This window comes from Felis catus, chromosome D3 (genome assembly GCF_018350175.1).
Source record: "Felis catus isolate Fca126 chromosome D3, F.catus_Fca126_mat1.0, whole genome shotgun sequence".
NCBI classification, from domain to species: domain Eukaryota; kingdom Metazoa; phylum Chordata; class Mammalia; order Carnivora; family Felidae; genus Felis; species Felis catus.
The window spans coordinates 9,614,745-9,629,930 of record NC_058379.1 but is presented as its reverse complement, the minus strand read 5'-3'; the positions used below and the strand labels follow the sequence as shown (position 1 = coordinate 9,629,930).

The 15,186-nt window shown below is 38.3% G+C and overlaps 2 protein-coding genes and 1 non-coding gene across 10 annotated transcripts in view; 2 read left to right on the top strand and 1 right to left on the bottom strand.

The window, feature by feature from the left end:
- The window catches only part of MAPKAPK5 (MAPK activated protein kinase 5), a 43,144-nt gene that overhangs the window by 12,354 nt on the left and 15,604 nt on the right, over window positions 1-15,186 (bottom strand). For 4 of the 7 annotated variants that reach the window (XM_045041473.1, XM_045041474.1, XM_006938476.5 and 1 more), the window contains 3 exons: window positions 14,197-14,305; window positions 12,472-12,561; window positions 11,585-11,680 (listed from right to left, as the gene is read on the bottom strand). In XM_045041473.1, coding sequence (XP_044897408.1) covers window positions 11,585-11,680; window positions 12,472-12,561; window positions 14,197-14,305 — 295 coding nt within the window. The remainder of the gene's footprint in view (window positions 1-11,584; window positions 11,681-12,471; window positions 12,562-14,196; window positions 14,306-15,186) is intronic. The other 3 variants (XM_045041475.1, XM_045041476.1, XM_045041477.1) reach the window with 2 other exon arrangements.
- Window positions 1-15,186, top strand: part of TMEM116 (transmembrane protein 116) — a 167,676-nt gene that overhangs the window by 145,792 nt on the left and 6,698 nt on the right. The window lies entirely within an intron of this gene.
- LOC111557388 lies at window positions 13,344-13,497 on the top strand. The gene has a single exon (XR_002737438.1). It is a non-coding gene; the product is annotated as a small nucleolar RNA SNORA62/SNORA6 family (small nucleolar RNA).

Sequence of the window (15,186 nt, the reverse complement as noted above, 5' to 3'; positions counted from 1 at the left end):
AAAGACTGCCCAGGGCACCTGATTGGCTCAGTTGATTAAGCATCTGACTCTTGATTTTGGCTCAGATCACAATTTCACAGGTTAATGGGTTCGAGGGTGGAGCCTGCTTGGGATTCTCTCTCTCCCTCTCTCGTTGCCCTCTCCCCCACCTCCCTCAATAAATAACTTAAATAACTTAAAAATAATAATAAAATAAATAAGTAAATAACTTAAAAATAATAATAAAAGACTGGCCATACCAAATGCTGGTTAGAGTGTGGACACCTTACACTCTCAGACACTGCTGATGTGGATGTAAAATCGTACAACCACTCTGGAACACAGTCTGGTTGTAAATAATGATCTAGCTATTCCACTTCTAGGTATTTATCCAAGAGAAAAGGAAATAATTTTGTACAAAAACTTGTACACAAATGTTTATAAGAGCTTTATTTGTAATAGCCCAAAACTGAAACAACCACATACCCACCAATAGATGAATGGACAAACAAATCAAGATACACCAACATAATGGAATACTTATTAGCAGTAAAAACAACTAAACTATTTACTGATACATGTAACAACATGTAATTACACTGAGTGAAAGAAAACACCCAAAACTGAAAATACTGGATGATGTGCTACTTTACACATAAATCTGCAGAAAATGCAAATAATCTATAATGACAGAAAGCAGATCACTGGTTGCCTGGGAATGAGAGGACAAGAAGAGAGGCAGGGAAAGATTACCAAGGAGTACGCTAAAACTTTTGAGGATGATGGATATGTTCACTACCTTGATTGTGGTGATGGTTTAATGAGATTATATAAATATATATATTAAAACTTACAAATTATGTAATTTAAATATGTATAGTTTATCATGTATCAATTATATTTCAATATTTTTTTTTCCCTTAAAGAGGGCTTCTTTGGTAAAATAAACCTTGAAAAGAAGAAGTATCAGCTATGTAAAAAACATACAACACTCTGGCCATGATGGATTAACCAGTACAACTTTCTTTCCCACCACACACAACTTGAACATTGGACAAGATATAAGAGAAAGTGGGGCATCTGGGTGGTTCAGTCAGCTAAGCATCCAACTGTAGATTTTGGCTCAGCTCATGATCCCTGGGTCATAGGATGGAGCCCTGTGTCAAGGCATGAAGCCTGCTTGAGATTCTCTCTCTCCCTTTGTCCCTCTCCCCACTGCTCATGCTTTCTCTCTGTCTAAGAAAAGATAAAAAAATTAAAAGATTCCTTCTTATCTTAACAAAAAAGATATGAGAGAAAACTGTTTTCTGACACTGAATAATATACAACACAGGTCAGCAAACCCTGAGAGATAGCAAGCAAATGTGGTAATCCATATGATCTGTCAAGAAGCATTTTCTGGAATGCAGTGCAGGGAGAGATTCTAAGCAGGGTACAGAGGGCTCACAGGAGTTCAGTAGTGTGGCCAAAATTTGTGGAGCAGACTACCAACTGTGGGGAAGGTACGCAAAAACCTGCATGAGGATCCCTTTGATCTCTGGGATGGTACAGCAAGACTCTGTGAGACCAGAGAAGCAACGAGCTACTAGAACAACTACTCGGGATCTATAAGCTGAATAATTCCCAGATGTTGCAGACGTCTAGGAGATACCTGAGGTCCAACTAGCCAAGGTAAAGAGACTTACTGATCATCTGGGGCATCAATAGAGGACCAGAAGTTTTCCTCTAGGTAGCAGGGCTGAGGTAACCCGAGAATAAGGCCTCATCTAGACTCACCCTGGAAGAATTGCAAAGCAAGTTTCAAGACAACCAAGTGGACCTGCATGTAACTTACCACTCACCAAAACAATCTTTTTATATACTCTTCTTTAAAAAAAAATTTTTTTTAACGTTTATTTTTGAAAGAGGCACAGAATGCGAGTGGGAGAGGAGTAGAGGGAGAGGGAGACACAGAATCTGAAGCAGGCCCCAGGCTCTGAGCTGTCAGCACAGAGTCTGACACAGGGCTCAAACTCATGAACCGTGAGATCATGACCTGAGCCGAAGTCAGACGCTTAACCATCTAAGCCATCCAGGCGTCCCTGTTTGTAAATATTTTTAAATGACAACAAAACCCAGACATTCACCAACATAATATTATAACATCCAGCACCCAATAAAAATTTCTTCAACATGCAAAGAAGCAGGAAAATGTAATCCATAACCAGGAAATGTGATCTGTAACCAAGGAAAAAAGTCAGTCATAAAAGCAGACTCAGAAATGACAAGGGTGGTGCAATCAGCAAAGATTTTATTACGTATGTTGAGGTACTTAAAGGTAAACATAAACATGAAATAAGAAAAGAAACAGATGATGTAAGTCAGAAATGTGGGGCACCTGGGTGGCTCAGTTGGTTGTACATCCAACTTTTGGTTTCGGCTCAGCTCATGATCTCACCATTCGTGGGTTTGAGCCCTGCATTGAGCTCTGCACTGGCAGTGTAGAGCCTGCTTGAGATTCTCTCGCTCTTGCTCTCTCTGCCCCTTCCCTGCTCACTCACTCCCTCTCAAAATAAATAAATAAACATTAAGTAAATCAGAAATGAAGAAATTCACAGATTAGACAATGCAGAAGAAAAGAGTAGTGAAATTCAAATCATAGTAACAGAATTTGGCCAAAGTGAAAGAGAGAGAAAAAAAGATGAAAAAAAACAAAAAGATCACGGAGTGTCTGGCTGGCTCAGTCGATGGATGGACCATGAAACTCTTGATCTCGGGGTTGGGAATTCAAGCCCTACCTTGGGTGTAGAGATTACTTAAAAATAAAATCTTAAAAACAAAACAAAACAAAACAGAACCTTTAGTGCTCTGTGTGTGATCTAACCTACATGTAACTGGAGTCTTTGGAAAAAGGCAGAGAGAGGACAAGCAGAAAAATATTTGAAGAAATGTCTGAAAATTGTCCTAAACTGATAAACACCATAAACTGACGGATCCAAGGAACTCAATAAACCCCTAGTAGGAAACAAACAAACAAACACCTACACCACAGTCAAATTTCTGAGACCTGATTAGGATCTAGGATGTAGAAAGCTGGAGTGTTACTCCCATCCTAACAGCAAGGAAAAGCTAAACTACAAAATCATCACTTTTCTTGAACCGATTAGAGATCAGAGGTCTCAAGACAATGAAATATTGTGCATTCTAAAGAAAGGCCCTTCCAGTAAGAAGCAAGATGTGAAAACTGGCTCACCTATGACAAGCCAGGAGGGAGCATTATAGCATGCCATATGAGTAAAAAGAATTCAGCTACATTTTTAGCAAATTGCTAAAGGCAAAGTGTGGGCTAGCGTGAGGGCTAGAAGACCCTGTAGGAACCATAGAAACAAGGGGAGTTTGCACCACTCACAGACGCTTCTGCACAGACTTCCACCAGATACTCAACAGGACCTGCACAAGACTGAGGCTGGTTCAGAAAAAGATACCTGTTGCTGCCAACACCCTCCACCAGGCTGGCAAGCACAATCTAGTGCTAGAGGAGAAGACTGTGAATTGAGAGCCCCTCTGAGGCACACAGTGCATAGGCAAGGCCAAAGCTAATGGTGGAGAAGTAACATTAAAAATAAATAAACATGAGGCGCCTGGGTGGCGGTGGTTAAGTGTTTGACTTTGGCTCAGGTTCATGGGTTCAAGCCCCGCATCAGGCTTTGTGCTGACAGCTGGAAGCCTGAAGCCTGCTTCAGATTCTGTCTCCCTTACTCTCTGCCCCTCCCCGCTCACATTCTTTCTCTCTCTCAAAAGTAAATAAACATTTTAAAAGATTTAAAAATATATACAAAACTTCAATAAATAGATCTGTATTTTTAAACTGACTGAATCATTAAACATTTTCTACAATGAAAACTCTAAAATACGTATCTATCTACCTATCTATTTATTTTTTAATTTACATCCAAGTAAGTTAGCATATTTAGTTGCATTGTTAGTGCAACAATGATTTCAGGAGTAGATTCCTTACTGCCCCTTACCCATTTAGCCCATCCCCCCTCCCATAACCCCTCCAGCAACCCTGTTTTTTTCTCTATATTTAAGAGTCTCTTATGTCTTGTCCCCCTCCCTGTTTTTATATTATTTTTGCTTCCCTTCCCCTATGTTCATCTGTTTGATGATACTTGAAGTCATATGATACTTGTCTTCCTCTGACTGACCAATTTCGCTTAGCATAATACCCTCTAGTTCCATTCACATAGCTGCAAATGGCAAGATTTCATTCTTTTTGATTGCCTAGTAATACTCCATTATATATATGTATGTGTTGTGTATATATCTTTATCCATTCATCCATCAATGGACATTTGGGCTCTTTCCACACTTTGGCTATTGTCAATATAAACACTGGGGTGCATGTGCCCCTTCAAAACAGCATACCTGCATCCCTTGGATAAATACCTAGTAGTGCAATTGCTGGGTCGTAGGGTAGTTCTGTTTTTAATTTTTTGAGGAACCTCCATACTGTTTTCCAGAGTGGCTGGGCCAGCTAGCATTGCCACCAACGATGCAGAAGAGATCCTCTTTCTCTGCATCCTCGCCAACATCTGTCGTTGCCTGAATTGTTAATGTTAGCCATTCTGACAGGTGTGAGGTGGTATCTCATTGTGGTTTTGATTTGTACTTCCCTGATGATGACAGATGTTGAGCATATTTTCACGTGTTGGTTGGCCATCTGGATGTCTTCTTTGAAGAAGTGTCTATTCATGTCTTTTGCCCATTTCTTCACTGGATTATTTATTTTTTTGGGGTGTTGAGTTTGATAAGTTCTTTATATGTTTGGGATATTAATCCTTTATCTGATATGTCATTTGCAAATATCTTCTCCCATTCCGTTGGTTGTCTTTTAGTTTTACTGATTGTTTCCTTCGCTGTGCAGAAGCTTTTTATCTTGATGAGGTCCCAATAGTTCATTTTTGCTTTTGTTTCCCTCGCCTCTGGAGATGTGTTGAGTAAGAAGTTGCTGCAGCCGAGGTCAAAGAGCTTTTTGCCTGCTTTCTCTTCTAGGATTTTGATGGCTTCCTGTCTTACATTTAGGTCTTTCATCCATTTTAGGTTTATTTTTGTGTATGGTGTAAGAAAGTGGTCCAGGTTCGTTCTTCTGCATGTCGCTGTCCAGTTTTCCCAAAACCATTTGCCAAAGAGACTGTCTTTTTTTCCATTGGATATTCTTTCTTGCTTTGTCAAAGATTAGTTGGCCATACATTTGTGGGTCTATTTCTGGGTTCTCTATTCAGTTCCATTGATCTGAGTGTTTTGGGGCCAGTACCATACTGTCCTGATGATTACAGCTTTGTAATACAACTTGACGTCTGGAATTGTGATGCCTCCAGCTTTGGTTTTCTTTCTCAGGATTGCTTTGGCTATTCAGGGTCTTTTCTGTTCCATACAAATTTTAGGATTGTTTGTTCTAGCTCTGTGAAGAATGCTGGTGTTATTCTGATAGGGATTGCATTGAATATGTAGATTGCTTTCATAGTATCGACATTTTAACAGTATTTGTTCTTCCAATTCATTGAGCGTGGAATATTTTTCCATTTTCTTGTGTGTCGTCTTCAATTTCTTTCATAAGCTTTCTATAGTTTTCAGTGTATAGATTTTTCACCTCTTTGGTTAGGTTTATTCCAAGGTATTTTATGGTTTTTGGTACAACTGTGAATAGGATCAATTCCTTGATTTCTCCTTCTGCTGCTTCATTATTGGTGTATAGAAATGCAACCAACCTGTACATTGATTTTATATCCTGCGACTTTGATGAACTCATGAATCAGTTCTAGCAGTTTTTTTGGTGGAGTCCTTTGGGTTTTCTACTTAGAGTATCGTGTTGTCTGCAAAGAGTGAAAGTTTGACTTCCTCTTTGCCGATTTATGCCTTTTATTTCTTTCTGTTGTCTGATTGCTGAGGCTAGGACTTCCAACACTATGTTGATTTACAGTGGTGAGAGTGGACATCCCTGTCGTGCTCTTGTCCTTAGAGGAACGCTCTCAGTTTTATCTCATTGAGGATGATATTAGCAGTGGGTCTTTCGTATGTGGCCTTTATGACCTGGAGGTATGATCTGTCTATCCCTACTTTTTTGAGGGTTTTTATCAAGAAACAGTGCTGTATTTTGTCAAATGCTTTTCAGCATCTATGGAGAGGATCATGTGGTTCTTGTCCTTTCTTTTATTAATATGATGTATCACATTGATTGATATGTAGATATTGCACAAATTTATTCCTGAATCCCAGGAATAAATCCCACTTGATCATGGTAAGTATAATTCTTTTAATGTATTGTTGGATCCAGTTGGCTAGTATCTTGTTGAGAATTTTTACATCCATGTTCATCAGGGAAATTGGTCTCTAGTTCTCTTTTAATTGGGGTCTTTGTCTGGTTTTGGAATCAAGGTAATGCTGGCTTCACAGAATGAGTTTGGAAGTTTTCCTTCCATTTCTATTTTTTTGAAACAGCTTCAAAAGAATAGGTGTTAACTCTTCTTTAAATGTTTGGTAGAATTCCCCTGGAAAGCCATCTGGCCCTGGACTCTTGTTTGTTGAGAGATTTTTGATTACTGATTCCATTTCTTTACTGGTTATGGGTCTGTTCAAATTTTCTATTTCTTCCTATTTCAGTTTTGGCATTTATATGTTTCTAGAAATTTGTCCATTTCTTTCAAATTGCCCAATTTGTTGGCATATGATTGCTCATAATATTCTTATTATCATTTGTATTTCTGCAGTGTTGGTTGTGATCTCTCCTCTTTCATTCATGATTTTGTTTATTTGGGTCCTTTCCTTTTTCTTTTTGATCAGTCTGGCTAGGGGATTATCAATTTTGTTAATTGTTTAAAAAGAGCTCCTGGTTTCATCGATCTGTTCTACCATTTTTCTGATTTTGATATAATTTATTTCTACCCTAATTTTTATTATTTCCCTTCTTCTGCTGGTTTTGGGCTTTATTTGCTGTTCTTTTTCCAGCTCTTTTAGGTGTATGGTTAGGTTGTATAATTGAGACCTTTCTTCCTCCTTTAGGAAGGCCTGGATTCCTATATACCTCCCTCTTATGACTGCCTTTGCTACATCCCAGAGGTTGTGGGTTGTCGTGTTTTCATTTTCATTGGCTTCTATGTATTTTTAACTTCTTGGTTAACGCATTCATTATTGAGTAGGATGTTCTTTAATCTCTAAGTATTCGTCTTCTTTCCAAATTTTTTCTTGTGGTTGATTTCGAGTTTCATAGTGCTGTGATCTGAAAATATGCAAGGTATGATCTCTATCTTTTTGTACTTATTGAGGGCTGGTTTGTGACCCAGTGTGTGATCTATTTGGAGAATGTTCCATGTGCACTCAAGAAGAATGCCTGTATTCTGCTGCTTTAGGATGAAATGTTCTGAATATATCTGTTAAGTCCATCTGGTCCAGTGTGTCATTCAGTGCCATTGTTTCCTTGTTGATTTTCTGCTTAGATGATCTGCCCGTTGCTGTAAGTGGAGTGTTGAAGTCTCCTACTGTTACGGTATTATTATCAATGAGTTTATGTTTGTGATTAATTGATTTATATATTTGGGTGCTTCCATATTGGGGGTATAAGTATTTACCATTGTTAGATCTTCTTGGTGGATGTCTATCTCTTAATTATGATATAATGCCCTTCTTCATCTCTTGCTACAGTCTTTATTTTAAAATCTAGTTTGTCTGATATAAGTATAGCTACACCAGCTTTCTTTTGAGAACCATTAGCATGACAGATCATTCTCCATCCCCTTACTTTCAATCTACAGGTGTCTTTAGGTCCAAAATGAGTCTCTTATAAGCAGCATACAGATGGGTCTTGTTTTCTTATCCATTCTGATACCCTATATCTTTTGATTGGAGCATTTAGTGTACTGAAAGATATGAATTTAGCACCGTTCAGTTGCCTATTGAGTTGGTATTTCTGATGATGCTCTCCAGTCCTTTCTAGTCTTTGTTGCTTTTGGTCTTTTCTGTTTTGTCTTTTCTCCACACAAAAGTCCCCCTTACAATTTCTTGCAGGGCTGGTTTAGTGGTCACAAACTCCTTTAGTTTTTGTCTGGGAAACACTTTATCTCTCCTTCTATTCTAAATGACAGCTTTGCTGGATAAAGAATTCTTGGCTACATATTTTTCCAAATCAGCATATTGAATATACCTGCCACTCTTTTCTGGCCTGCCAAATTTCTGTGGATAGGTCTGCTGCAAACCTGATTTGTCTTCCCTTATAGTTAAGGACTTTTTTTTTCTTTGCTGCTTTCATAATTCTTTCTTGTCTGTGTATTTTGTGAATTTGATTATGATACGCCTTGGTGATGGTCGGGTTTTGCTGAATCTAATGGGAGTTCCTGTGCTTCTTGGATTTTGATGTCTGTGTCCTTCCCAGATTAGGAGAGTCTTCCACCATAATTTGCTCACATAAAACTCCTGCCCCTTTTTCTCTCTTCATCTTCTGGGACTCCTATGATTCAGATGTTATTCCTTTTTAATAAGTCACTGAGTTCTCTAAGCCTTGTATCATGCTCCTTTGCCTTTGTTTCCCTCTTTTTTTCTGCTTCATTAGTCTATAATCTGGTCATCTAAATCGCTGATTCGTTGCTCTACTTCATCCATCCTTGCCGTTATGGCATCCATTCAAGATTGCATCTCAGTTATCACATTTTAATTTCTTCCTGACTAGATTTTATTTTTTTTATATCCACAGAAAAGGATTCTATGACGTTTTCAACCCCAGTTGGTATTCTTATTATCGTGGTTCTAAATTCTAGTTCAGACATTTTGCATATATCAGTGTTGATTAAGCCCCTGGCTGTCATTTCTTCCTCTTCTTTCTTTTGGGGTGAATTCCTTCATTTTGTCATTTTGGAGGAAGAAAAAAATTAATAAAGTAAAAGATGAAAAGTAAAAATTTTAAAACAAAACAAAAATCAAATAAAGGAAGTTAGATCCTAAGTGTGTTTTGGTCTGCTTGTTGACAGAAGCTTGACAGAACAGAGAAAAAAAAGGAAAGGATAAAAGAAAAAAATGATAAGAAAAAATTTAAAAATTAAAAAAACTTAATGTAATAAAATAAAATGAAATAAAATGAAAGAGAAATAAAAAAAACTTTTTAAATAAAAAATAAAGGAATAAAAATAAAAAATAAAATTTTCTTTCTGTATTCAAGAATGAGGAAGAAAAGGAAAAAGAAAAAAGGAAACATTTAAGCAAAAACAGAAGCAAATAACACGAACAAATAAATGAACCAGCGAACAGAATGAAACCCGAATGAAGTTACATCCAGTTTACCCCAGAACTGAAACTATGAAGCCTTCCATAGTCCATACACTAAGCAGGTGGAATGCCTTATGCTGTTTTTCTAGGGGATATGCTTGGAGGGCGCACTTAGGCAGGACTTAGTGTAATGGCTCCATTCTCCACTAGGTGGCTGCTTAGCTTACTGGGGTGGAACAGTGTGGTGTGCATGTGTGCATATGCACGCATGCATGTGGGAGAGGTGGAAATGGTTTCACCCAACAAATTTAAAAAAATTTTTAAATAAGAACAAAAAACTGCTGCTCTTCAAAAGAGCATTAAGAAAACTGAAATGCAAGCCACAGTCTGAGAGAAATATTCATAATATATATGTGGTAGGCAGCATAATAGCTCCCCAAAGATTTCCATGTCCTAATCCCTGAAGCCTGTGAATATGTTACCCTACAGAGCAAAGGGACTTTGCAGATTTTATTAAATGAAGGATGTTGTGGGGCGCCTGGGAGGCTCAGTCAGTTAAGCATCTGACTTCAGCTCTGGTCATGATCTCATGGTCTGTGAGTTTGAGCCCCGCGTCGGCCTCTGTGCGGACAGCTCAGAGCCTGGAGCCTGCTTCAGATTCTGTGTCTCCCTCTCTCTGACCCTCCCCTGTTCATGCTCTGTCTTTCTCTGTCTCAAAAATAAATAAACGTTAAAAAATATATATATTTAAATGAAGGATGTTAAGATGGGAGACTATCTTGGATTATCTGGGTGTGTCTAATGTAATCACAATTATAAATGGGAAGCAAGAGTGTCAGAATCAGAGAAACTGGAAGATGCCATACTACTGGCTTTGAAAACGGAAGAAGAGGCTACCAGCCAAAGAATGCAAGGCACCTCACAAAGCTGGAAAAGGCAAGGGAATGAATTCTCCCCTAGAGATTCCAGAAGGAACACAGTCCTGCCAACACCATGAACCATTTCAGACTTCTAACCTCCAAAGCTTTGAGATAATAAATGTGTTGTTTTAAGCCACTAAGTTTGTGGCAATTTGTCATGGTAGCAATAAAAAGTAATATACATATACAACAAAGAACTTGTATCCAGAAAATAGTAAGAACTTTCTATACCTCAATTATAAAACCAACAACCAAAAAAGGGCAAGAGATTTGTACACATACTTTACAAGAGAATGGTGTACACATATTTCACAATAGAATGTCCAACAAACACATGAAAAAGCACTCAACAGTAGCCATTAAGAAAATGCTATAATCAAATCCATAATGAAATAATACTGTGGACCTACCAGAAAGACTGAAATTATAAAGTGTAACGTAAGTTGGTAAGAACATGAAGCAACCGAAACTCTTTAACTTGTGAATATGTAAAATGGTACAACCATTTTGGAAAAGATGTCCCCCCAAATTTGTAAATGAATGTTCCCAGCAGCTTTCTTAATTATAGTCCAAAAAGGAAACAATCCAAAATAGCCATCAGTGAATGGATAAACAAAACATGGCTTAGTCCTATTATATAGAATACTACTTAACAAGAAAAAGGAACTGATGCTACATGCAGCAACATGGATGAATTTCAAACACACGCTAAGCAAAAGAAGTGAAATACAACAGGTACACAAGTTCCATTCATATGAATTTCTATAACCGGCAAAACTAACCCATGATGACAGAAAGCAGATTAGTGCTTTCCTGGAGCCAGGGGTTAAGCTGGGAGCAGACTGACTACAAAGGTTCACAAGAGCTTCTGAAGTGATGGAAATATTTTATATCTTGATTGTGGTAGTAATTATGCAGGAGTATCTGTGTCAAAGCTCATCAAACTACACTTAAAGTAGGAGTTTTTTTAATTGTACATCAAACCATGATTTTAAAAGAAGTTGAATTTATTTTTTAATTTAAAATTTTATTGATTTTATTTCTTAATTTAAAAATTTTTTAAATTGTTTTTAATGTTTATTTATTTTTGAGAGAGAGACAGAGCACGAGTCGGGGAAGGGCAGAGAGAGAAGGAAACACAGAATCCAAAGCAGGCTCCAGGCTCCGAGCTGTCAGCAAAGAGCCCGATGTGGGGTTTGAACTCACAAACCATGAGATCATGACCTGAGCCAAAGTCAGACACTTAGCCAACTGAGCCACCCAGGCGCCCCAAGAAGTTGATTTTAAGAGAATAAAATGCCTGCACCTAATTAAGCAGACTGTAGGTTTCTGAAGCTGAGCTCTCCCTTTCCCATTTGTAATATACACCTACTTGTGCTGCAGAAGAGAAGAAATGTGAGTCTATAGACAGCATGGTGATACATCCTGTGGCAGAAACAGCAAACACTTACCTGAGGTGCTACATAATAAGGGGTGAATTGGGGTGTCATCAAGTCACCTTGGTCAATTTTGGCAAACCCAAAGTCACACAACTTCACTGGGGCATCCTAAAATAAAGCAAATGGAAGTCACTGCTCCAGAGTTCTCAGTAAACACTAAAGGAAAATCCAAGTGGAAGACATATTACCTTGAGCTCTCACTCATGGGTTTCTGACTAACACCTGAGCCTATGAATAGCATGTCCTCACATCTGAAGACAATGATTCATACTGAAGAATCTTTCTTAGTAATACAGAGGTAAAGAATTTCTGCCCACTCACAGTTGGCCTTGTTTCATGACTGGTAATTTGCAGTACTAAAATCAAGATTTTAGCCAAAAGAAAAAAAAAAATCTTAGCCAAGTGCCCCCTGACTCTATCTACTGGCCCATCATCTCTTTTCGATCCAGGGTGCGATTTCACTTTTACCATCAGCTTCAAGATAGCCAGAGCAACTTATTTGGTGGGACATGGTACATAGGGCAAGGGGTAAGATGGGAGAGGAAAAAACACCTGATCAAAATTAACAGCAAATATAACCATTACGCCTGAAGGTAACTTTTAACAGCATATAGATTACTGCCCCTTCCCAAAGTACCTCCAAATAATATCCAAAATCTTAAGTCTTACAAATGCATTATCAGTAACCATCCAAAATTATCAATGCCAGGGGTACAGTAGAATTTCTCTGAGCCTCTAGCAAGGAAACAAGTGGGGAAAGTAGGCTGCCTGAAGCACTTCGGCTTAAAGCCTCCTCACCATGGATTCAGAGCACTCCAAACACATACACACCTACACACGCATTCCTGAACTATGCTGAGCGTGGCAGCACTAAAATGCAGCAAAACAAGTCATCTCACCAAAGAGTTATCCTTGAAGAGCAGATTTTCAGGCTTGAGGTCTCTGTGAGCAATGTTTAACAGGTGACAGTGCTGTAGAGCCAAAGCTATCTGGAAAAGGACAGTGGAGCAACCACATCTTAGAAAAGACAGCTCTTTAATGCTCCTGGTTTAGAGAACTCAGGATGTTTAAAAAAAAAAAAAAAAAAAAAAAAAAGATCCTTAATTAAGTCAATTACAACTGCGGTCAGTTTTCAGTTTTAAAGCAGAAATTAAGTAAGACTTTGGGTACCAAGGAATAGAAATGAATTAAACTTAGTTTAAGTGCAACCTGTATTTTATTAAACAAAGAGGAAAATACAACAGTAACACACTTCTTTTGTCAAAGTAAACTGATGGTTAAATCCTGTATGAAATGGGAAGAATGAAATGCTTCCAATTCCACTCATCTGAGATGCAACGGGGCTGCAGAGTAAGCACTGTGCCAGGCAGCCTTCGTAGGGTTGGGTGTTGCCCAGCAGGGCAGTGGCCACTAACACCTGGCTCAGAAGGGAACTGCACTCTCCAGGGGGCTCAACTCCAAGCTCTGCCTTCGAGAAAAATAGAAAGCAGCTAACTGGATTTTTCCACCAGATGTTCCAATTTGCTCATCCCATTTGTTGAAATGAAATGTCACCTATTTAAGTGGGTTTGAAGGGTTTTTGTTTTACAGAAGATTATCAGAGCACATCCTAAGATTTAAAATATTTGAAAAATACGAGGTGTATTTTTAAAAATTAAATAGAGAGAACAAATTCTACCTGTTTTTTAGTTCTCAGTATGGAATTGTCCTTGGCATTCCAAATATCAGTTCCTCCCTACCAGAAAGGAGGCTTCTAATAATGCGTGAGGCTCCTTCACATTGGTAGAGCTTGGATTTGAGGCTGCTGGCTGTGGTTTGCACTCACAAGCATAGGTAGTGTGCTATAAGAGGGTCAAGTCTTCCGCTAACACCGCAAGGGTCTCTGGCCCAGTAAGTAGAGTTTGATAGTAATTCTTGCTACAAGTGAAAAAAAAAAAATGCTTGAGGCTCATGGAAAATTTGGAATAATTTTTTTATTAAGAACCAATTAGGCTGTGCTTCCTGCTTTTTGCCTTGCTTGCTTGGCCTGAAGATAAGCCTTGAGAGTCTAGCTTTTCACCTCTTCAAGAGGTAATTTCAGTTAGATTCCTAGTATTGTTTGTGACATAAATCATTTCTGTAGCAATAAAACATGATGTCAAAATAGACTATAATCAGGAATAACCCAGAATTAGAAAGACCTTAGAATTCTATGAAAATCTGATAAGGTGACTCAAAAGCAAAGTGTCTTGTATACAATCATCTTAGAACATATTTTTATACCATACAATCTTTCAGGTGTTATCAGTAGCAATTTATCTCCAAGTCCAACAATAGTGCTTAGACACTACATGTTTAATAGCTACAGTCTAAAAAGGAATTAAAAAATTACCTTCCTTACAGAGTGTATTTAAATCTTATAATAGACAAGCAATTGACAACCACTTAAAAATACAGTGCTCCCCACCAAAGCATAAAAGGGGTCACATTTCTCCTGTCAAAGCATCTTTTCTGATTACATAACAAAGCAGGCAATGAGAGATCAAATAGAGCTTTTCTTCAAGCTTTCTTTTATTCCCCCCAATGAAATTGTGCTTGTTAACCAACATTGTTGGCAGTTTGATTGGTACCCGGGGTTAACTTGCCTGCTTTGTTACTTGGCTGGCTTGCTTCTCTGTAAAGTGCCGGTGCTGGCTGATTCTGTGAAATAGCTCTCCCCCTTCCATCATCTCCATTACAATTAAGAGTCGAGCCCTGTTTGAAAGCATTTGATTTTGTTAAGTTAAAAAAAAAAAAAAAACCTGAAACATCAAGTAGCTAACCTAAAGATGCCTCATGTACCAAATGTGTAATAACTGCTTCCTAAGTCTGACCCGCCCACACCCCTCTAAGTGGACCCTTGTCACTACGAACTAGACACTATGAATAAGAAATAGCCCACACCTAAAATTTTCTAAGCTAAAATGGGAGTAAAATAATTAAGTTTTGAAGACAATGATCCTTTTGAAGATACTGTACTTGTTATTACTAGATGTTAAAGGGGGGGGTGATATATTAAGTGACATGTTTTGTATCATATTTAGGGCAGCTAGATGGAAAATGTATCGAAAACAGAGTATGACTTTGTGTAGAACATGAATTTCAAGTCACTTGGCTGCTGTTGGGCCACCCTGGTAATTCACTCTCATTCTGTGTCTGTCTGTGTCTGTATCTATATCCGTGTCTCTCTCTCTGTCTCTCTCTCTCTCCACTCCTGTCCCCACTACACTAGTTTTCCATGTGACCCACAGCATACCCAGCAGGACAGCTGGACAAGGCTACACAGCTACTAAAAAAAAAAAAAAAGCAAAAATTCTTATGGTGTCAAAAAGAAAAAAAATCAGAATTCTGGTTACCATTCTTTGATGTACATGCTTCCAGTTTCCATCCAAATGCTTTCACCAACAGAGCACAGTTGTAAGAAACAATCATTTGATTTCCCTTGTTTTTACAAATCCATCTTCTTTGCCCACCCAGAAGACTCCTACCCATCCTCTTCAAGTCCTAGCCCCGACATAACCACTGTGTGAGACACCTTGTCTCCCTAGCCTACAGTTAGCAGCTCTCCTCTCCTTTATAAGCTCAAAGTATTTTAT